Source organism: Ambystoma mexicanum, chromosome 9, assembly GCF_040938575.1.
Source record: "Ambystoma mexicanum isolate Mex_15411 chromosome 9, UKY_AmexF1_1, whole genome shotgun sequence".
NCBI lineage: Eukaryota > Metazoa > Chordata > Amphibia > Caudata > Ambystomatidae > Ambystoma > Ambystoma mexicanum.
In genome coordinates this window covers 736,399,684-736,424,824 of record NC_090931.1, presented here as the reverse complement: position 1 = coordinate 736,424,824, position 25,141 = coordinate 736,399,684, and the positions used below count along the sequence as shown (strand labels likewise).

At 44.3% G+C, this 25,141-nt stretch overlaps 1 protein-coding gene across 2 annotated transcripts in view; it reads right to left on the bottom strand.

Annotated features, from left to right (window-relative positions):
• The window catches only part of ANKAR (ankyrin and armadillo repeat containing), a 1,891,262-nt gene that overhangs the window by 1,634,259 nt on the left and 231,862 nt on the right, over positions 1-25,141 (bottom strand). For both annotated transcript variants that reach the window (XM_069615641.1, XM_069615642.1), the window contains exon 4: positions 2,554-2,717. In XM_069615641.1, the coding sequence (XP_069471742.1) occupies positions 2,554-2,717 (164 nt within the window). The remainder of the gene's footprint in view (positions 1-2,553; positions 2,718-25,141) is intronic.

Genomic DNA, 25,141 nt, shown 5'->3' with positions numbered 1-25,141 from the left:
AGTTGCAGCAGTCGTCGTTCTCTCCGCTTCTCTTGGGTTCCTTGTAGTTCCAGAGGCGACTCTGACTTCTAGCCCAAGAGACCTACCTTTTATGCGCAAAACCCCCATTCACACAGCCTGGCTGTCAATCACGCAGCAGGGGGGTTGTCCAGCCGGGACAACCACCTCAGCCAATCATGGCAAAGTGCGACTTGGGTTTCCTAGGATACCCTGTGCAGGGGGTGACTACACCCCTTCCCCACATTCAGTCTACCTAGACACCTAGGCGCCAAGAGGAGGGCTTCTCTGCAGAAGGCCGCCAAAAGACAGTGAACAAAGAAGGCAAACCTAGTTTGCCGCGCAAAGTAAAACACAAGAAGGACTTTAACAAAAAGAAATGGCGAATAAACCCAACCGGAGCCAAAAGAAAGACGATTTGGTCAAGCGGGTTTATGTTCGAGGCTAATATAATAGCCAAGAACAGTACCACGTTTATCTAATATAATCGCGGTAGAAAGTTAGGGTAGATACCACTGCCACCAGCCAAGTCTAAATGTTAAAAGAGCAAAACCATGCTCAGGGAGGTACAGACAGAAAAGGGGTATAGGTTAGCCCTTTCCAGTACTCCATGTAAGATGGGGTGTACTGGGTCTGTGGTAAAAATGACTATGTAAAGTAAATGGCAACTTTACCTTTCTCTGGTGGACAGTAGTCAGCCCCAGTGAAATGGAGTCAGAGGGAAGTCTTAAAAACAACCCTGGGTTACTACACCTAAAGGTGCTGTGTAACCCGTACAAGAACAGGGGCACCTGGAGTGGTGTGCTCCAGTGCCCAAGATCACACAATGAGTAAACACATAGGCCAAAACACATGTAAGAGTGGAAAAAGGATGTATACTCTTACCAGGTGGAAAAAATAAACTCCAGAAATCCAGCAAAGCTGCTGGGGGACTCACTAGGTGAGGGAAATTAGCCCTAGAAGGAGAATTATCCCTAACAAGGCAGGGTCAGGCACTTGACTTTAATCACATACACCTAATACCTATTAACTCTCCACATGGTTAAAAGGTGGAACACTGAGACACACTTTGAGCAAGGCGTGCACAAGAAGGAGCAGTCCGTCCATGGCTATGGCGAATCAGGTGAAAGAGAGAGACAAACCGAGGGGTAAGTCCGAAGGGGCAGGAAGCCAGAGACCTCCCCCGGCCCCCGGCGAGAGATCATTATTTCCAAAAGGCCGTAAGGATTGCGCACGACAGCTGAGCTGGAAGGGAGAACGAGTCTTCTGAGTGCTCCAAGGTTTCGGGCCACCCTCCCGGGTGAACGGCAGAGTTGGGGAGGCACAGAATTGGCAGTGGTAACAACCTTGACTCCTATATCAAAGGCGCGAAAGACAGAAAGCATCTTAACACGACCAGTGAGTTGAAGGAAGCAAAGAAAGCCTGGTCTGTGTTTAATTGAAATGCTTGCAACAGTATCGGAGGGATGAAGGTTACGCGAGCACCGATAAGCTGCGAGAGAAAGTGAATCCATTGTTAAGAACTGTGAATACGGAATACAAAGTAGCAGAGTGGCACGAGAACGAAAAGAGGGTTCCAAGCCCAACTGAGGAAGACCTGTGTGAAAAGCAAGAGAAGGGTCCGAGCCCGACCGAGGGAGACCCATGTCTGAAAGCAATAGGAGGGTTAAAGCCTGACCGATGGAGACCTGTGTGTGAAAGTAAAAGAAGGGTCTGAGGCTCTGAGCCCGAATGAGGCAGACCGGTTTGAAAAGCAAGTCATACGTAACAAGTACATTTTCCTAAAAGAGATTGGAACTGAAGGGAAATATGTAAAGTGGAAATAAAGAAAGAAAGGAGGGTCGAAGGGGAACTGTCATCAAATACTATACTTAGAAACTGCTTTGCAGAAACATTGTAGAAGCTTGAAGGATGACCTGGACTTGGGTGAGAGGAACCCGAGATGTTAAACCTGTGAACTTGTGACTCAGACTTGAAGGGCCAAGAAGGCTCTGGAGGGCAGAGCCAGCCGCCCAACTGTGTTTGCAAGCCAAAACGTGTATTCACCCATCAAGTGTTCCACCTAACCCAATGCTGTACAATGTGGGGACGAGAATTAATACTAATTTACATTGCCATTCTGACATTTCGTTTCATCACTGATTTTTCCTTTTGTAGATATATACCCCTATATTACATTAGAGTGTATTGGAGTGAAGGCAGGCATTAGGTTTTTGTTATTATAGGCCTTTATTGTTTGACTAACACTGACTATGACTATTTCTTATTATTTGATGGTAGAGATTACTCCCATTTTAGTTATAGGGTCAGACAGGAGTTTTTTCAAATCCCTTGAATTTAAAAATAAGGGTTTTGAAACTTGCAACTTTTGTGTCAGTGTCTGCTTGTGTTACCATGCCTCCCTTACAGAAGCAAGACGACGCAGAGCAACACAGGTTTGAATTCCGGGTCTGCACTTAGGAACCTCTTTGGTGTTAAGCGTGTTATAAAAAAAATTCTAATTGTACCACATACAAATATGGCCCGAAATCACTGAAACTGAAAGGTTATTCTGACCTTGATCTCTTCTGAAACATCCTCAAGTGAAGGAGTGCCAATGTCAATCTCAATACCTCCATGCACATGAAAATACTCATTTTGTGGATAATGGAAATGTTCGCATATAAAATCGGGTCCCAACATAAATGGAGGCAATTCACGTTCAGTCTTAACCTTATCATCTAGAAAAAAGAAAAGAAGGACACATTAATAAATTACACAGATTATATTATATTCTTTTATTTATGTTGCACATCATTAGTTCGAACAAACTTCCAATGTTAAGGGAACCCGAATGAACTATCTTGTAACTATAAAATGATAACGTAACGTGTTCCTTTCATGTTATGCTCATGCACAGAGCTACCCTTAAGTGTCATCTGAACATTTTGTTCTATTACACATTCAAATTTAAACAGTCAAAACAGAAATCCAAAGAGGGGAGCAAGCTAGGAAGACATTGTTATGCATAGTATAAAACACAGATCTTGAAAAAGGGCAAATAGTTGTTTCTTCTTCTCTCAATTATGTTATTTATACAGGCTCTCAACAATGCACATTTTATACAAAGCAGTGACACTGTGCTATTGTGTATGCTGAGGCAGATGTTAGAAAGAAAACTTTCTGAAGCGCTTTGTGATAACCCTGGCAAGCATTACAATCAGAATCCATATAACAGTGTATTTGTAAAGGTTTTCGTCCATGCCCTGATATCGACTTTTCTGCTTTCAAAGTAGCGGAATATGCTAGAAGAAGCTATGAAAGATTTTATACAATTTGGTTTGTACAATTCATTTTATTTTTTTTTTTTTAACTCGCTTATTGCTGTAATTTTTAATGTTTGGTTTTTTTCTAATTTTGTAGCATCTTCAGTCAGTGCAAAGTCTATGTTCCTTGCTGATTTCCTCTCAGCTTGTTAATGCCCTTCCCAGCTTTTAAGGCGTTCTAGAATAACATTTTCCTCTGCTAAAATGGCCTTTTTATGGAGTACACTTGTTTTCAAGTGAAATATAGGGTACAGATGTGTCTTCTTAATGCATTATCCATCAATAGCTTGTCCTTTTTTAAACATACACTGTTAAGCGCACAATCACAATTTAAAACCAAATTAAGCATGTGTCTTCAAACTGAATTTATATAAACAATAAATGCATGGCAACATGCTATCTAGGTTGGCGTAAAACATATTTGTTTCTTAAAAAGTGTAGAGACATTCTAGCTATTTCATTCAACTGGAGACAAGCTTCTGATTTGATTCATGATGGCTGCTAGAAACCTAAATTCACAGCATTAAACAGTAATTGTTCACATATACTCTAATAAATGCAAATAATCTTACAATTGTTCAATCCTGTAAACTTGTACTTTGTGCCCTATGTAAATATGAAAACGAGACTGTGAGGAGCTTAATAGTTTTGTGACAGAGTAAGCATTGAGGGCCCGGTAACAGGCTTTGAAGCTGTCCTAGGGTGAACTTGTAAACATTCCTGCATCATTGCAGAATAGCTAAATGTTACAATGGTGAGAAAATAACCAAATATATACAAATTACAATATTATATTTTACAGAATGATACAAAAGTCAACCTTAGGTAGTCTTCTTTAAGTTTGTGGACTCAGGTTTTGCAGTAGAGTCCTTTTGGTAATATTGGTTCAAAATAAAGTTTTATTCTAAAAAAACACGTTGCATTAGTGTGAATCTGTAGTTATCATGGAATAAATATAGCCCATCCTGAGGAGAATGTGCTGAGGGAAAATGTGAGCCATCAGCAGTTCTGTGGAATTTCGGAATTCATTAAATTGTTATAATTTTATTGTGTTATGGTTTTCATTTGCACATAAATCCAACATAATATAATAATGCAAAAAACAAAATTGTTTTACAAGTTCTACATACAATTCATCAAGTGTTGTTATTAAAAGAAAAATACAATAAAGAAAAAATACAGTTCATCGAAATTTATTATAAAGACAAAGAATATATATACACTTGATTTGTTGGTATGTTTTATCGATGATTTGTTTCTTATTTGAAAAGGTACTGAAGATTCTTTGAAACTTTACAGCCAGCAGTTGAATCAGAATGTGATGAATTTACACTTAACCATGACAGTCAGCAGTATGGAATTGGTGTTTCTAGAGGTGATTTTTGTAGCAGATGGTAAGCTTAATAGTAGATTGTTTAGAAAAGAAACTTCTTCTAACTCTGTGTTGCATGCCAAGAGTCACCATCCCAAAACCCTTATCAATTAGTATACCATTTGGCGAATTGATAAGAGCCAAGCACAATTGTACTTTTGACAGTGATTTTGAAATAGAAGCCAATATTGTAGGGGCGCGTTTCCTGCCCAGAGGGTATACCTGTCAATCTATAGATAAAGCTTATGCCAAAATTAAAGAAAAAAGAATGGACTTGTTAAAATGTGATTCCTCCAAGCACAAGAACAAATAATACAATGCTGTGAGGTTTATCACTCCCAATCTAAACCCATTAGGGATATTTTGAAGAAACATTGGCCTATACAGTGTTTGGACCCAGATGTCAAAACTATAGTGGGTGATTATCCCAAGATGACATTTTCTGAAGCTAAATCAATAAAACAGCTGATTGCACCCAGTTATCGGTGCAAAAACTTTGATAATGCCAACTGGTTGACCACTAATATTCACAAGGGGTTTTTCAAATGTAACAAGTGCAAACTATATGAATTAGCTGAAACTTCTGCCACTGTGAGTTGTGGTGATAACATGGAGGAAAAGTGGTATATCAATTAGAGGATTTATTGTCTAACTAGGTTTGCAGTGTGTGCTATTTATTGCCCTTTTGGAAAAATCTCCACCATTTGTTCACTTAAGGTCAGAATTCTTCAACATTATAGGGTGATTAAGAAAAAAGATACCAATTATTCTTTAGCTATCCATTTTGAAGAAGTGCACAGTATTGATCCATCTCTACTGAGATTCAGGGCTCTGGCACATGTCCCGGAACACAGGAGATTGGGTAATAGAAAGAGAAAACTGAGACAGTTGGAATCCAAATTGATTATTGAATTTAACACCAAGAAGCTGAATGGACATAATTTGGACGAAGAGTTAACAGTTAATCTATTAAAGTAATAGATAAGAAGTACCACTTATCTGTGATTGTTTATCTGTGAACGAACTCATGATTGTAATTCATAATCTTGGATTTTTTTGCCAATGTTCTTATTTGTTTGAGTAGGCATTGAATGATATTTGCGGACATTTGTCTATTTAAGGCTTTTACAAGGCTGTTATTAGAGTTTTGTGTTGTATTTGTGGATGTTTGGTCCTTGTTGCCAGGAGAGGGGAGTTGCTGGCTTGCTTTCTTAGCACTTGTGGTGACATCTAGCAGAATTTTGTCACCAGTTTTCATTGACCCGCCAGCCTGGATCTTAAATTTACAGAGGCACTTGCACTTTATATCTGGCTTTTTTGATGACTCTCTGCCTTTTCTTTTGATGGGAGACACGTTCTGGCAGAGCACGTGCCTGGATTGGTTGTGCTCTTTTAAGATGAAAATACAAATTTGTATTGTGTCACTTGACACACCTGTTGTTCATTTAACAGCGCCCATCCCCATGTATGTGATAGGTTCACTGTCATGATCAATGCCCCTGACCCTCCAGGTATAACAGCCCCCTGGCAGCAGTGGGGCTAAAGCCCTTCACATTGGCCCCAAGCGCCTTAAAACTCCATCAGAAACATACAGGGAGTCAGTCCTGGCGCCTTTGGCGCCAGGCTCATTATCAGGAATAAAGCAATACCAGTTTTGGACCTTAATCCAACATGGAGGCCTATTACACAGCTCAGTTCTTTAGAACCAAGCCATGCGGTCTAGTGTTTTGGGTGTGGCTGGGCCTGGAACTACTTTACCTGGGCTATTTAAACCACACGCAAACAGCAGAACACGATTCGCGTTATTCTGCACTTCTGCAGCGTAACGCTCACCGTGTCCAGCTCCTGCTCATCTGCTTCTCCGGCGGCCCGATCCTGAAGCCCCTAGATCAGGATTCCATTAATAACCTGGAAGAACAAGAACAGCATTAGCGAGCAAGAACACTTACCTGTGAAGTAACCGGTATTGAATCCATCCTGCGCTTTGCTTACCTCGCCCATCCCCGGAGTTTGCCGCAACCTGCAAAGGTAGGGAAACAAGGACAGCAGTAATAAAAATTCTTACCTGGGCAAGCAGCGAGTCCTGGCAGCATCCTGCGCTTCTCTTACCTGGCCCATCTCCCGGTTTCACCGCAACCTGCAAGGGAGAAGGAACAAGGTCAGCATAACGGAAGGAAAGAAAGAGACAGAATAAAGACAGAAAAGACATTTTAACTCACCTGGAAGACAGAAAGCAGAGTCGTAGTCACAGCCAGTCTGGACCCGACATAAGGGCACACAGACCAGTGAAGCAACTAGGTCCACGGATGCCCGCACCAACCAGAGTTCAACCCACAAAAACCTAAGGTGAGCAATAACCCCAAGCGAGGGGATTTGGACCAGAGGGAGGTGGGAGTTCACCCATCACAAAACCAGTATCTTAACCCTCCATTCTCCTGTTATAGGTGCTACCCAATGTCTGGCACATAACTAAGCAGAGAGGGGTCCGGGATAGCGATTAGACCTCCATCAAGTATCGTGTGGCGCCCCCGTGGATACCAGGTGAGCGTAACAGAACGCGAAGCCTCAATTAAAAACATCCACCTGGGCGTCATGGAAACATCAGAGACTGACCAACTAGCCCAGTTACTGGGAGAATTACGGGCCAAGATGCACTCCGCCCGGGCAGAAGCCAACGCCCTTAGGAGGGAGTTGATGGTCACCAAGGACTGCACCGATGAATTAGCCAGACAATTGCTCCAAACACAGGCAGGGCAGGCTCTGTTGCCAGGAAGTATTCCGTCGGTTCCAGCCACATCCATCAATCCAGTGCAGGTGGTTTTACGAGGAATCCAAGAAAATATGCAGCATTCATGAACCAGTGCCACCTCCATTTTCTTTGTAGACCCGGAGCCTTTCCTAACGAACAGTCGTGGGTTGCCTTCGTTCTGTCATATCTGAGTGGCAGTGCCGCAGATTGGTCCATACCATTAGTGAGCCAGGATGGCCCACTCCTGCGGGATTTCAGGGGGTTTCAACAGGAGATGGAGAAGCTGTTCGTCCAACATACCCAGGGCCAAGCTCTGGATAACGAACTTCTGTCCCTCTGCCAAGGCAGCCAAGATTTGTTAACATATATCACCACTTTTGACAGACTTGTCGTTGAAACTGGGTGGCCTGAGGAGAAACGAACGACGTTATTCCATCAAGGATTACGGGGGGAATTGAAAGAAGTCCTAGCTCAGGTGGTAAACCCGCCAAAAGACTGAAGAGTTCATCAACCTAGTGGTGCAGCTAGATCACAGGCTGCAAGATCGAAGGACAGATCGAGCCAGAACGGAGAATCGCACTGTGTATGTACGCTCAAAGGAGAACATTCCGCGTTCATCAGAAAACACTTCGGAACCCATGCAAATTGGGGGGGTAGGTAGCCCATTAACCAAGGCCGAAAGAGACAAAAGGAGACAAGAGCAATTATGCCTGTACTGCGGGAAATCAGGTCACTTCCTCAGTGAATGTCCGGTAAAGCCCCCTAGGAGAACAGTTGGAGCTACAGAGAAAGAAGGAGGAGAAAAAGGGTCGGAAAACTTCCAGGCCCGACAAGCGTAGAGGTCCGTTTATCGAGCGAAAGAAAAGAGCCACAGACCTCACACCTTGCCCTGCCTGCGATTTTGATCAGTCACCAACAACCGTCTCGGATGCATGCTGTGGAGGTATACATAGACAGCGGAGCCGTTGGCTACATAGACCAAGGCCTGGCAACAAGGATGGGGCTTCCCCTCTCTCAGAAAAAGACAACTGAGAAGGTCACCACTGTTGACGGCACAGAGTTAGCTTCTGGTCCTGTAACTCAACGCACAGCAGAATTGACCCTTCTGTGCCAAGACGGACATCGGGAAGCCATTGCCTTCGACCTTATCAAGGCCCCTCAGTTCCGGGTGATTTTAAGGATGCCGTGGTTGGTGGCTCACAATCCTAACATCGACAGGCGAGCCAAAAAATCTGCCTTCCCCAATGAGTGTGCTCATGCGTGCTACCAAGTGGAAATGCCATCGTCTGACCCAGAGACACCTGTCCAAGATAAAGAGGCGTTGGTACTAGGTGTAACAAGTACACTACCAAGCGAATACCACGATTTCCAAACATTTTCCAAAAAGAACATGCTAATACCTTACCCCCTCCCAGGCCATATGACTGTCAGATCGACCTTGTACCTGGTGCACAAATTCCGTGTAGCCGAATTTATGCACTCACTGAACCTGAAAATCTCCACTTGAAATTATATCTGGACCAATACCTGGCAAACGGTTTTATCCGCCCGTCCAAATCCCCGGCAGCCTCGCCCCTATTCTTCGTACCCAAGAAGGAGGGGGACTTGAGAACATGCATCGAATACCGCGCACTAAACCAGGTAACAGTTAAAAACCATTATCCTCTACCCCTTATCCCAGAACTGCTGGACCAAGTCAAGGATGCCCAAATGGACACCAAATTGGACCTCAGGGGGGCATACCATCTCGTGCGTGTAAAGAAAGGTGACGAATGGAAGACTGTCTTTCGTACTAAGTATGGGCTGTACGAATATCAGGTGATGCCCTTTGGGCTTTGCAATGCTCCCGCCGCGTTCCAGTACTTCATGAACGATGTACTACGGGAATTGATCGACATATGTGCCCTAGTTTACATCGACGACATCTTGATGTACTCCTCTTCTAAACAGGACCATGTCAGGCACGTTCGCTCCGTCCTTGCAAAACTCTGACAACACCAGCTATACGCCAAACTTGAAAAATGCTCCTTCCATGTCACCAAAGTCGAGTTCCTTGGTTTTGTCCTCACTCCCAGGGGCATCCAGATGGATATGCACAAAGTAGACGCCATCCTTAGCTGGCCATCACCGTCATCAGTCAAAGGTGTTCAAAGTATGCTCGGCTTTGCAAACTTTTATCGCTGATTCATTCCGGGTTTCTCCCAGATTGTGCACCCGATCACTTCTTTATTATGAAAAAACAACAAACTGTTCCAATGGACAGAAGAGGCGGAGGAGGTCTTCCAGGAACTCAAGAAAAGATTTACCTCAGCCCCGGTGCTACGACACCCCCGCCCAGATCTCCAATATGTAGTGGAAACAGATGCCTCAAGCATGGCAATGGGGGCGGTTCTATCCCAAAGGGATCCCGAAACAAGCCAATTACATCCCGTGGCCTTTTGGTCACGAAAATGTACTACACCTGAACTTAACTATGCAATAACAGACAAGGAACTCCTAGCGATCAAGGCATCCTTTAAGGCTTGGCAGCATTACCTCCTAGGGGCCAGACATACCATCACAGTAATCACTGACCATCGCAACCTGCAATACCTCAAGACGGCAAAGGCTCAATCATCCTGTCAACTCCGATGGGCTTTATTCTTCGCAGAATATGATTACATACTCACGTACCGACCTGGAGTCCAGAACGGAAAAGCCGATGCCCTATCCCACATGGGTATTGATGAGAACGCATATTCAACCCCAGACGCGGTGGCCATTATTCCAGGTGACAAACTACTAGGACTTACAACAACGTTATCTCTGGATGAACTCCAAAAGGAAATTCGGCTCCTAATGAACACTGAGGCTCTACAAGACTGGACCACTCAAGGTGAACATTACACAACAAAGAACCAACTCCCGTATTTCAAAGGGCAATCATATCTACTGAATAAGGCACTACAAGAACAAGTCATTTCTGGTTATCACGACCCCCTGATACAAGGACATCCAGGAATTGACAAGACTCTAGCCAAGGAGAAAAGAAATTATTGGTGGCCGACCTGGCGAAAGGACATTACACAGTTTATTCTGACATGTGGCATTTGTGCACAGAATAAATCCCAGAAACAAAGACCTGCGGGCCTTCTTCAACCCCTGGATATTCCACCTGCACCTTGGCACACACTCTCCCTCGATTCCATCACAGATCTGCCTCCCTGTCAAGGGTTCAACACTATCCTAGTGGTTGTTGACCTATTCTCTAAAATGGTCCATTTCATTGCGCTTAAGGGTCTACCAAACGCATCCAGTCTGGCAAAGGTGTTTTTAGAGCAAATCGTACGATTACATGGTTTCCCCTCCGTCCTGATTTCTGACCGAGGGAGTCAGTTTGTGTCTAACTTCTGGAGGAAGAGTTGTGCAATTGCCCAAATCGATATTCGTCTGTCCACTAGTCAGTCACCATCCCCAAACTGATAGCCAAACAGAGCGGACGAATCAGATACTAGAGCAATACCTACGGTGCATGTTACATCAAGTGGAGGAAGGCTGGAACGATGTGCTGTGGATAGCCCTGGAAATGCCTGCGGTAAAGACTTTACATACGACCATCACTAAAGCCTTCAAAAAGGCAGCAGATCACTTGATCCAAGCCAAAGAAAGACAGAAAAGATTCTCTGATCAACACCGAAGAAAAGCCCCAGACTACCAAGTCGGAGATGAAGTCTGGTTGGTGTCTCGGCACGTGCTCATAAGAGGAACTCAAACATTTCGTCCCAGATATCTAGGGCCCTATATGATCAAGGCTATTATAAATCCTGTGGCAGTAAAACTAGCTTTACCACCAAATATGCAGATCCATCCCGTATTCCACGTGTCACTCTTAAAACCTGTTCAGCCTGGAACTCGGGTGAAAACACCACCAAATCCGGTACTGGTTAACGGAGAACCCGAATTTGAAGTCAAGGCCTCCTAGTTTCTAAACTCACCAGGTCCAAGATATATTACTTAGTGGACTGGAAGGGATACAGCCCTCAGGACAGGACATGGGAGCCTAGCGAGCACGTCCATGAGCCACGCCTGGTAAGACGATTTCATCGGAACCATCCGACTAAACCAGGGCCGGACGGAGGAAATACCTTGAGAGGGGCCTTAGGGGGGAGTGGTGTCACAATCTATGCCCCTGACCCCTCAGGTATAACAGCCCTCTGGCAGCAGTGGGGCTAAAGCCCTTCACACTGGCCCAAGGGCCTTAAAACTCCATCAGAAACATACATGGAGTCAGTCCTGGCGCCTTTGGCGCCAGGCTCATTATCAGGAATAAAGCAATACCAGTTTTGGACCTTAATCCAACATTGAGGCCTATTACACAGCTCAGTTCTTTAGAACCAAGCCATGCGGTCTAGTGTTTTGGGTGCGGCTGGGCCTGAAACTACTTTACCTGGGCTATTTAAACCACACCCAAACAGCAGAACACGATTTGCGTTATTCTGCACTCCTGCAGCGTAAGGCTCACCGTGTCCAGCTCCTGCTCATCTGCTTCTCCGGCGGCCTGATCCTGAAGCCCCTAGATCTGGATTCCATTAATAACTTGAAAGAACAAGAACAGCATTAGCGAGCAAGAACACTTACCTGTGAAGTAACTGATCTTCAATCCATCCTGCAGTTTACCTCGCCCATCTCCAGAGTTCGTCGCAACCTGCAAAGGTAAAGAAAAAAGGACAGCATTAATAACAATTCTTACCTGGGCATGCAGCGAGTCCTGCCAGCACCCTGCGCTTCTCTGACCTCGCCCATATTCGGGTTTCACCGCAACCTCCAAGGGAGAAGGAACAAGGTCAGCATAACAGAGGGAAAGAAAGAGACAGAATAAAGATGGAAAAGACATTATAACTCACCTGGAGGACAGCAAGCATAGTCGGAGTCACAGCCGGTCTGGACCCGACATAAGGGCACACGGACCAGTGAAGCAACTAGGTCCACGGAACGCACGCACCAACCACGCGCCCCTGTACAGAGACGCAGGACGGAGAGTTCAACGCACAAAAACCTAAGGTAAGCAATAACCCCAAGGGAGGGGATTTGGATCAGAGGGAGGTGGGAGTTCACCCATCACAGAACCAGTATCTTAACCCTACATTCTCCTGTTGTGGGCGCTACCCAACGTCTGGCACATAACCAAGCAGACAGGGGTCCAGGATAGTGCTTAGACCTCCATCCAGTATCGTGTGGCGCCCCCATGGATACCAGGTGAGTAACATTCACAGGCTTTTGCTTCCTTGCATCTGCAGGATTTGACGATTCCCACTAGAGTTCTGATTTGTGTGATCCTTCTGCTCCGTCACATTTTTTGACGGCCTTATCATTTCATTTTTTCCTGGCAGCAGCATTGACCTTCCTACACGAATATGATAAAAGAGGGGCATTCAAAGCACTTTGCTAGTACTGGACAGCCTTTGTGGTCTGTTTTAGTGTGATCTATGATTGTTTTCCCACTACAATTCAGTCATGTGACATGACTAGTTTATTACAGGTCTTGTGCAGCAGCTGCACCGTTCTGTGCTTCCTCGAGTGACTGATTAGGACTGACACAAACTAATTGAGATAGCTTTTGCACTCGTAATGTTTTTTAAATGTAACATGGTATTTGCCGTGGAAAGGGAGAACATTTAGACAAATTGAAATAATGCATTTTTTCACCTGATTTCATTGTGCATTGTATGTTGGTATTTCACTATTTCATTGATGTTATGCGACAGTATAGTATAGAGGTGATATAGACAGTTGTATTACTAGCTGACTGCTGCGAACTAATGATTCCAAAACGGCTGCTTGTTTTTGCTGATTGCATCTTTGAAAGGTGATGATGTAGTGTTCAGGTGGGTGGTCAGTCATAATTTCGAAAAAATAATGTCGAATGACAAAAATGTTGAAAAGAAAATGTCGAATTCCGTTTTTTTAATTATATATTTATTTTGGGGTCCGGGAGTAAAAAAAAAATGGGTAAAACAAAACTAAAATTTAAAAAAGGGGGGGTTAGGGGGAACCCCCCCATTTCGAAAAAAAAACATTGAAAAAAATATTCGACATTTTTTTTTTCGACATTTTTTTTCTCGAAATATTTACTTTCGACATTATTGTTTTCGAAATTATCACTATAAACCGTTCAGGTGAAGTGCATAGACATAAAAGAAATCCCTGAACAAACAGTAAACTAACCTGATGAAGCCCCTGCATAAGGGTGGAACGTGTGGTTTTGACTTCCTGTTCTAGGAGTCACAGTTGCTCATAAGTCCATGATTTCTTACTTTTTGACAACTTTGTTTGAATAAACATTGACTTTTTTGCTATGAGATTGTGTGCTGGGGATTCTTTATGGTTCTGTTAGCCACCACACCATTCACATTTTTTGGTGTTGGGTGGCCATTGTGCTATTTTGTTTCTTCACACCACCTGTTGCACAGCCTATGACCACAATGATGATAACACAGATCACATAACTGATGACATCACTAATTACATTACAACAGTAACCGGTATTAAGCAGGGCCTTCAGCCATGGTCAGTGGGCATGGTGTCATAATGGTGTTTGGCGCGAGTGGTGCTTTGCGCGAGAGTGTTTGTGAGGTCATCGTGTATGGAGCGGGATACGGCAGAGTGACAGTTGGAGTTTTAGGGAGCAGAGGTGGCCTCAGAGGTGTGGGGAGCCCAGTGTCTTTGTCTTCCCATCTTACCTTATTGTAGTAACTGGATATGTCAGCTGAACCATGGACAATAAAACATAGTTAACTAAGAACTGGAGCCCGGAAGTACTGGACTGTGAGACTACTTCACATGGCCAAATATATTTTAACACATTAATGGGCACTAATCATTGTCTTCAGTCATGGGCACTAGCCTCGGCCTTCAGCAATGTGCACTGCATATTTTAAAATAATAACAAGCTACCAACCATAGACTTCGGCCTTCACCAGTGGCTACAGTCTTCAGTCGGGTCCACTGTATAATATATACACTAACCGGCTATTAGCCTTGGCCTTTAGCACAATACTGGGCAGTAGTCACAACCTTTGATGTGCCTACTATATATTATCACATATAAATGAGTTACTAGCCATGGCCTTTGACCATGAGCAGTTTGTACATCTTTTTTCATTGTCCACTGAATATTTTTAAATACTAGCATGCCAGAAGTGATGACCTTTGGCAGTGCCCACTGTGTATTATACACTACTAGCTATGGCTTTCAGCCATGCCCTTTGTACATTATATATACTAACCAGCCACTAGTCATGTTCTTTAACACAATACTAGCCAGTGGCCATGGCCTTTGGCTGTGCTGACTGTATATTCTAACATATTAATGACACTAACTATGGCATTTAGCCATGGCTATGGACTACAGCTTTTAACATTGCCCATTGTATATTTTAAAACAGTGATTTGCTACTACGCATGACTTCTAACCATGCACATTGGTATTGTGTAACACTAACTGACCACTAGCTAAGGCCTTGATGATGGCCAGTGACTACAGTCTTCGTCATGGCCAAGTTCACTGCCTAAATTATTATTAAGATAATCAAAGTTTTATGAGCTAATTTATTCATTACATTAGGTCTAAGGACATTATTGATGTAATCAGTTATATACAATGTAATTAGTGTTGTCACCAGTGATGTCATCAGTGATGCAATTTGTGATGTTATCAGTGTTCTCCTACACCATGTAATTAGTGATGTGATCAGTGATGTGATCTGTGATGACATCAATGTGGTCATAGGCTGCGCAACAGAGGGTGCAAAGTTACGTTGGCGTTAGCTGAATTTTACGGGGGTTTGTTGCGGTAAGTTCTCACCTTAAAATCCATGCAACTAATATTTTTTCCTTCAATTTCAAGTTTTTTACCTATGTCCCTGCACTAAAGTTTTTTCCTTGAATTTCAGGGTTTTGTTACTCCATAGATTATTTCCGCACATGGCCAGTGGACACGGCCTACGCCCATGCCCACTGTCCATTTTAGAACACTACCAGACTACTCTATATTTTAAAACACTTGCAAACCATCACACAAAGACGTTCATTAATCCCAAACTGATTTGGACCTGTTTTGACAGTGGTATTGTTATGTATAAAATATTGCAGGCTTTTAGAACTCACAATGTTTTTAGGCAATGCACAGTGAGATTTAGTTATTTGCTATGGATCACACACTTTGTTTAAGCAGTGTGCTACAAGCCCCTTGTTTTATGGCCGGTCTCTTGGTGACTTTTGTGATATATTGCACAACCCAACTAACCGCATTTAAGCAACACGGAAAAGGGAAAAAAATGACCAGCTGAAAGAATGACATATCATATGCCCAGGGACTTTTGCCTCCCTAGCAAAAATCAAAAGCTGGCAACGCATGAATATATGCACAGTAAGTGAACATATATCTTAAAGTGAAATATACAAATGTAGTTCAATAGACCTACTCCTTAGACGAAAGTGAGCAAGACCAAATAGCATTGGAATTTTAAAAAATGAACACCAGAAAAATAACCCGAGAGAGGAAATCTTCCAATAAATATGCAAAGTATAAAAGGTGCTCACCTTTTAAACCCAGCAATCTGTCGTGAAATATTCCCAGGAAAACGAAATCCCCATACGAAACAAGTGCCTGTGGTCTTGTGAATAAGCGTCTGCACTGGGAACATGACAACCTGAGTAGAATCCTGGTAGACAAATACTTGAGCAAGCTTGGCAACCTCAGGAAAAAGTCAAGGAGTTGCGTCCGCCCTTCGAAGAAAAGTTGCGCTGTCCACCCACACGAGTCCTTTACTTGTGCCCTGAAAAGCACCCCTAATCAGAGAAAATAACCAACAGTGCCCAGGATTGCAAACTCTCTTGGCACATCGTGGGAAAATACTCATGATTTATTTGCCCTCTCATCATTTCCCCTCCTCACCCCCATGTCTGGCTTTCAACGTTCCTCTGCTTTATAAAGATACATTGAATAGTACATATACCATAGTGTCACTCAAATATATAAATCCTTATAGAACTATGTTAAGCAAAAAGTGTACAATTGTGGCATTATCCCCCCCCCATCTTGACTGGGAGACTACAAATACCAGAATGCAATTCAACAAAGGCAAGAAAAATGGTCTCTGAGTGCAAAACATTCAAGGACTGACTAGCAGGAATTAAAAAAAAATGTGGATGCGCATTCAGTCGCCCATCCATGCAGTAACCAGGACTGACCCTGCTTAGCTTCAAAGCAAGGAAAGGGCCACCCCGTTTCTCTAAGTGGTCTTGTAACTTTGGCTCATTTATCAGGCAATATGGCCTGAGTGGCCTGGCCCCTTCCTCACTTTGAAGGTAAGCAGTCTGTCCTGGGTACTGCATGGATAGGAGACCTGGATGGCTATCGTGTCACTGGCCATTGCCTTCTGCCATGGGCAGTATTTTTTTAACCCCAACGTCACTATAGCTGTAAAAATATCTTTCAAAAAATAAATAAATAACTAACCGCGGTTACAGAACTACACATACTCTCAGCTAGCTGCAGTCCTTTATAACCGCTGTTATCAGGAAAAACAGCCCAAAAATAAATGCTTTCCTGCCCTCACCAAGTGCCCCCTCTCATCTGTGCCTGCTCCCCCCACACTCCACAGATGGCCTCCTCACCTCCCCTGCCCTCTCCCTTTCCACCCATAACACATTCTGCTTCTGTGACACACTTTGCTTTGAGACGTCAGCTATTCGTGGCTATAGCCGAGGCTACAGAAAGCTTTGTGTTGCAAACTCAGTCCCTTGACCCCCTCTAACTCCCAAATTTTACTTGGTGACCTCTAACACCCACCACTAGCCTGATGACCTGTGCATATTATTTTACCTGAAATGGCTTTTTTCCTACGTTTCATTTTCCCATAACCTCCACTAACTCTCACATCGAGAGAAAAACTAGATGACCGCTGTTCCATTTCTAAAAACACCCAGTTTTGGCAATTTACCCGAGATATAGCTATCTATTTTTGAGAAGGGGGCACCACCTTATCCGTCAAATATAAAATGACTACTGCACGGAATAACCCCTGTTAGGCAGAAACCTGTGCAGTTCCCTTGGGGACCACTGCAAAAGATTTAGGACTACAGGTGTTGGCAGTAAACCCACTTGGTAGCAGTCTGTCCCACCCAGATTTACCTGGTAGCTGTGGCTGTACAGTCAGACTTCCCTCAAGAAGAGTTAGGCAGTATGCAAAGTATACACAATAGGCACTCAGATACAATAGCACAAGCAAACACTGACCAGAGCTTTGGTATCAAGGTATATAATTATTTATTTAAAAACACACTTATTGAAAAACTCCAGCACTATTATTGTAAATCACTCCAAACACAGTTACTATTATTATATATACATTCCTTATTCCTTATCAGACAAGTCTTAGTTAACACCACTTATTTCCAGACAGAGGTGAGCGCTTAACTATAGATGGCACGCCAATAAGTTAACGAGAGAGGGAGGGAAAAGGGCAGAATGTAGGAAAATACACCACACTAATACTTAGGAACTCTTAAGCAAGGCAGGAAAGTCAAAAGTTACTTGTGAGCCAAAGTCCATCGGTCGGGCGCACTCTTGGAGAGAGCAGAGCACAAATGCACCCAAGATCACACAATGACAACAGGCTTAAAAAGTCTTGCAGGGAGTTCAGAAAGGTTTCAGAAAAGTTTAGCCAGGGTGTCCCAGGCTAACCCAGGGTTGAAAGCAGGGGGCTAAATCTACCCCGTACAGTCGGTTGCAAGGGAAGCCAGGCAGAACACGGTACCTTATGTGGAAAGGATCCTCCAGCGGGGGCAGTTGTTCCTGGCAGCGGTTGCAAGTCGCGGCGTCGTCCAAAAGGAAGAGAAGATCTCGACGTGGAGGAAAGATGAAGGACGTTGCACTGCCAGGGAAGAAACCAGCCTCGTAGTTTTCCGGTTAAAGGTACTACCCTTTGATTCGCGGTAGTGGTAAAACGTGGTATCCTGGTTGCCGGGGTGCTTGGCACAGGCAAGGCACCACGAGATGCTCCAGGAAGCGAAAAAGGAAGCAGACTGGTTATCCCCACCAGTCGAAGGAAGAAGACTCTCCGGGCTGGAGATCTCCTCTGTCGTTGGGAAAAGTGGTGAGATGGTTCAGCAGGGCTCCACCGGTGGTGTCGTCGTAGCAGGTCGGCTCAGCTTCTCCCTCGTCGGATTCTTAGGTCCTGTGGCGACTTCTAAAGTTCCAGTCCCCAAAGCCCTGCTTTTATGCAGAAAACCCCCATTCACTCAGCCTAGCTGTCACTCAAACATGCTAAGTGGTGAGCCGGCCGGCTCACCACTTGGGCCAATCAGGACGGAGTGCGACTTGAGTTGCCTAGGCAACTCAGTCCAGGGTGCCTAAATCCCACTCCACCCCTCCTAAGTACCCCAGACAGAGTGGCACCACTTTGGAGGGCTTCTGTGGAGAAGCCTGCCAAAAAGTGGAACAAAGAGCTCAACTTGGGTTGGAGTCACAGAAGCGAACACAAACGCCATTTTAGAACCGAGTTCTGGAAAAAAATACCAACCGGAGAATTAATATTAAATAAATAAACCGGCGGTATGTTCGAGGCTATAGGAATTAAATAATTAAAGTTGGTAGCCTCGAACAATGGGAAATCCCATAGGGATATATTCGCAGTCGAATATAAAAAGTAGTATCCACTGCCACCAGCCAAAACTCGATCAGGGGGGACGGAGACGTGCCCCCTCGACTAACAGACCCCGGGGCAATTCGATTGCCAGTACGTCCACAATATGATGGTTTGTACTGGTTCTGTTCAGAATTTGAGACTAGTAAAGTCAATGGTGACTTTACATGCCCTGGTAGACAGTAGTCAGTCCCAGGGTATGGAGTCTATACTGGGGGGTCACTATGACACCCCTGTGTTACTGCACTGAGGGTGCTGTGTAACACACATCACAAAAACACATGAAGCCCTATGGAGTAAAAGACCCCATAGCCCATTAAACACATCTAGAGTCAAAGAGACACACTCAAATCATGTCCAAGAGTGAGGGTAAAAGAGTCTCACTCTTGGCAGAAGAAAAAATAAACCCCAAAAATCCAGCAAAGCTGCTGGTTGACTCACTAGGTTAGGAAATTCAGCCTAAACAGAGAATTCTCCCTAACACTCGCCCACCCCAGACTAAGGGACAGGAGGATTTAATCCACTCCTGGATGAATCTCATACCTCTAGTCGATGACATACATCCTAGAGAGTCCATCAGCATTTTGATGGTGACACCCTGACCTGTGCTCAATGGTGAAATCAAACCCTTGAAGGCAGATTGACCATCTCAATAGTTTTGGATTTTCCCCTTTCATTTGCATCAACCATCTCAAGGGTTGGTTGTCAGTCTGAATGACAAAATTAGAACCATATAAGTATGGCCTAAACTTCTTCAGTGCCCACACAATAGCAAAGCATTCTCTTTCGATTGTTACCCACCTTGTCTCAGCATCCTTCAGCTTACGGCTGATGAAGCAAATGGGGTGCTCCCCACCCTTCTCATCCAGTTGGCTAAGGACTGCACCTATACCTACATTGGAAGCATCAGTCTGTACAATGAAAGTTTGGTGGTAGTCAGGAGCTCTTAGTACTGGTGCTTGGCACAGAGCTTTCTTCAGGTTTTCAAATGCCCGATTGCACTCCTCATTCCATTTTACCTTTTTAGGGAATTTTGGAGAGGAGATTACATTCAGTGGAGAAGCTATGGTCCCATAGTTCTCTATGAAATTCCTGTAATACCCAGTGAGGCCTAGGAAGGCTCTCACCTCGGTTTGAGTAGTAGGTGTTGTCCAATTCTCCACAGCTTCAATCTCGCTGAGCAGAGGCCTTATTTCTCCACCTCCTACCTCATGCCCAAGGTAGACAACTTTACTCTGTCCAATTTGGCATTTACTTGCCTTTATGGCCAGATGGGCCTGCTCAAGAGCCTGCAAAACATGTCCCAGGTGGTTCACATGTTCCTCCCAGGATCCAAGTATGCCATGCAGAGAATTCTCCCTAACAACCCCATACCCCAAACCGCACGCTCCGGAACATGTTGTTTCAGACCTGTTCCTAATCCGTCCAGCGGTTTGGGCTGTGCGCTTTGGAAAACATGGACCTTGTTTGTCTATGGAAAAATTAATGTGAAGTAGGCCGCAACTTAGGACAAATATTTTTGTCTTCATAATAACTTTTTTATTTTTTATATGAATCTTTATTAAACCTTTCCGTCTGGGGGTGGGCCTTTGCTCGCAAGTCCCTAACCACTTTCGCAATTTTGGCCAAATCCGCTACTCGAATCAAAAGTTATTAACAATAGAATTTTAAGAGGTTCCTATGGGAGTCCGACTCACCTTAACTATAGGGCGGTTACCCGAGAACCAGGAGGAGATCTGATCCTGAGTGACAGAAGCCGGAGGTACAAGGGGGAGTGCTCGAGTTTAAGGGGAAGGAGGGGGGAAGACATTAAGAAGGGAAACATGTAATGTATATTGTAATACACAAGCAATTGTACATTTCGGGAGTGTGAGTTATGTGTTTGTTATAAAATTAATAAAACCATTTTTTTAAAAAAAAAAGCTATAGGGCGGGAATTAATTACAATTATAAATTATGGTTCGGGTAATGTTCAGTAAAATTATTATCTAAGCTTTTCTAATCATATCGGGGGAAAACCACAGGTGTAGTCTTTTCTATCCCCTGAGTTTTCACTTCCAGTTTCTCACCTTCTCACTCACTATCTCAGTCCCTATCTCCACTCTCCTCCCTCCATGATCTAGATCCTCTCCCTCTCTGTACCTCTTTTCTTCGCCCCTCACATTTTGCCTTCCCCCTCTATTTGCACTTAGCTGTATCTCCTCTCCCCTCACGTCCACCACCCTTGCACAACCTGCACCTCTCTCCTCTCCCATCTTTCCTCTCTTTGTGTGCACCCCCTTGCACAACCTGCACCTCTCTCTTCTCCCATCGTTCCTCTCTTTGTGTGCACCCCTCTGCTCCCCTCAATAACCTGTCTACTCCTCTGTCTACTAATCTTACACGCACTCTCCTCCTGTCTCTGCCAACTAGCTTCCTTCTTCTCTTCACCCTCCCACTACTATTACTGCCTTTCACTCTCTCCCCCAATCACCTGTAACATACACTCAGTCACTTTATCTCACACGCTCTCTAAATACCCTACAGGTATATTTCTAACTCTCTCTCACTCACCTTTCTTTTATTGACCCTTTACATCCACCCTCTTCTCACTACACTACACACAATTGCTATCACGCTCTCCTAAACACAATACTTTATGCTCACTCTCTCAGAACACTGCCACAGTTTCCTCAGCACTCCTCTCCACCTTTCACCCTCCGCCTGGACTCTTGCTTCACTACCACTCCACCTGACCGCAGCCGAACACCTTTCAATCTCCAATGTGATGGATGGGCTTTTATGGCCCACCCATCCCACTTCCAACACTCCTGACAGATCCTAAATGGCCCCCTTGATCACATGCTCCCGCTGGCTAAGCTATCCCTGGAACGCTTCAAACAGGCATTTATCCCCTGCCCCTTTTCCATTTCCTTTTGCATAGTAGCTGCCATGTGCTTAGGCTGCTCTTTTCCCTTGTGGCTTTCTTCATATGCCGCTGAGTTTTGTTTCCAATGTGATTTGCAGAGGATTTCTGTGTCTCTCCTGCTCTTCTGATATCCTTTCTAATTTTCAGTTCATTTTCAGTTGCCCCACCGTTCCCCTGGGATCCATCTAGGGTTGGTAGGTAGGATGTTGGGGTTCACAGCACTGTTGGGCAGGAAAAATCCTAGTCCATTCCATATCTGTTCTCGATTCCATTGCCCTGGTTCTGATCTAGGTTTTCTTAGTTGCACCAAGGAGCATTCTGGGGTTGCTGTTCTGATAAAGAAATCTCTGTCCAGAAAAGAGGCTGACAGGTGTTGAGGAAGAGGCAGCAGTAGCAGCATACCACACAATATACAATGCACACTCAGGGGAGGGGGCAGGGACTAGGGCTCCCAAACTTCCCTCACCCCATGGGTTAGGATCGACTCTGGCATGCACCATGGTAGGCAGCCCACCCCAGGTCGGTAGAGGTCCCTGTTCCCTACTGATAAGTTCATCATCATGACTCTGTCACAACTGTGATTCAAGATGGGTGGACTGTGGATGCCCTAGCTATGAGAGTTCTTACTTTGCTTCCCAATTACAATATGCCATAGACTGGCATGGCACATGATAGGCATCTTGGGAGTTAGAAATAGTGTGCAGAATAGTCCTGTGGAGGAACTATTGCATGGGGCCATCGGTGGTGAGCATAAAGCTTCCCGAGACACTCATGACAATACCCAAGGTTCAACAACGGTAGTATAATGGCTGAGGGATCAACAGACAACTCCAGACCAACGTAGAGCAATCTGCTTATTTTATTATTCTAGCCAAAAAAGAAAGTAGTAGGGGTGAATGAATCAAAAGTGGCAGAGCTGCAAAGGTTATTACATGCAATTGGGCCACCAAACGGATCCTTAACTTCCTTTAGGACTGTGGACCCCAGTTTGTAGTCTCTGCCATTATTTCAAGGCCTCCTAGGTGGTTCAATCAGCCACTCATAGGTTCCCGGGATTATTTAGTGCCCTGACCATTTTGTTGCTGACTCTGTGTCTTTCTTTCTTCGCATGCGGTGGTCTAGCTCTTGCATTGGTCCTTGTGTACTCCATTACCAGACACCTATACCTTCTGCCTTGAGATTGCCTGACATCAGACACAGCATGCACTGTTGGACCCAGTGTAATTTACATTTCACCTCCTGTGTGGTCTTCTAACATAGCCTTCCCCACTTAAGATGTTCCAAAAGCTGTTCTCCCTAGGCTGTTCTCTGGTGTAGTATTTGGCCCTTGCTCTGTCCCTTACCCACCAACATATGAGTAGCTATCTAGCTCAGCTCTTGGGCCCCTGGACCTTCCCTTTCTCCTTAGTTCCTCTCCCTTTTATCCCACTAAAGTGCTTTCTCCTTCACAATAGGTGCGCCACTGCCTTTTCCATCCCCTTTGACCCCGCCCTCCTTCTCACCTCCTCATAGCCTCTTTCTCTGATACCAAAACATTGTATACCTCTTCTCCTCTGCCTTTCTCTGGCTCTCTTGTTCATTTCCTTTCCTCTACGGCATTCTTCCTTTCTCCTCCACACCAAGGCTTCACCTTCCTTTCATTCCCTTTCTGTTGCTCTCCTCCTTCACCTCCTCTCCTTTCACTCCCCTTTTTACCACCTCCTCTCCGTCTATTCCCCCACCACACAGGTGTTGGCCCTCTTCTTTCTCTTTCTTCTGATGGTTCTTCTTCTCCACCAACCATAGCTCCCCTTGTGGTGATATTATATCTCACCCACCCACTATTTTGGGATTATACAACATCTCATTCGATGCCACTTGGTATACTGATGTCTGTGCGACCTTCTGTTGCTAAACTGGTGTTGAGATAAAATCTTAACATGTCTTTCACGACCACAGCCTGCTGCAGCCTGAGGTGGCCGTGGTTCATGGCTACTCCTTTGAACTTCACTGGCGGACCAGTTTGTCTTTATTCAGTGATGGCTAGTGAATAATTGCTACAAAATGATGAACAATTTGCAAACAAACAATTGGGATAATAAAACATGCCTGACATATGCGGACACCTGGATTACAGCAAAAAGACTATAACTCAACCCCACCAAAACAGAACTAATGCTCTGTAATCCAGTAACTTCTAACACTGCCTCCATCCCTTGGCCTGATGAGATGGGCCCATGCCCAATACTGTCCATCACTAATAGGAATATCTCAGCACCACAATGGACAATATGCTCACACTTAAACCACAGGTCAAGGCTAACGTTCAAAACTGATTTTTCCAACTTTGCACAGTACCATATACATCATTAACTTTCACCCACAGAACCACGACTGTGATATCACTAGTACTATCGAGACTAGACTGCGCTAAAAGCCACTATCTCAGACACCCGCACTACCATGAGGAAACTACAAAGAGTACAAAATGTAGATATGAGACTGCTCCTCATGATAAAGAGGTTCGCCCATATTATCTAGCATTACGTACTCTCCTCTTGCTGCCTGTCAAGAAAATCATTATTTTCTAAACCCTGTGCATCTCCCATTACTTCTAACATGGAAGTGGACAGCTATCCTTCAGAAGAAAATCCCCACACTAAGATCCAGCAACAATGCACTAGTCCTAATTCCTAAATTCAACAAGAAACGTCAGATAGGATCCTCATTCTCCATGCTGGCTGCAAAAATCTAGAAAACTATACCTAAACATCCTCATCTGGCAGTGGCCCACCTGCCAATCGGGAAACAGCTCAAGACATCGATCTTCAACTAACCAATCTGAAATATACAGCAATGAAGTCAGAGATTTGCAAAAATCTCCTCACTATAACAATACCACTCCTCATAATCGGACAAGAGGCCGAGTCTGTTGCAAAAACACAAGGAAAAGGAACAGTTTATCCCTCATTTAGTGGTCACAATTGCACCCAGCTCCTCACTGTGTGTTATAATTAGGTGCTTTCTGGGAAAAATAATGACTACGGGACAAGTTACTTGCCTGTAACTGTTGTTCTCCAGCATGGGTCTGGCATGGATCCACATGCTCATGAATATTCCCCGTCGTCAGGCTGGGAATCCTCG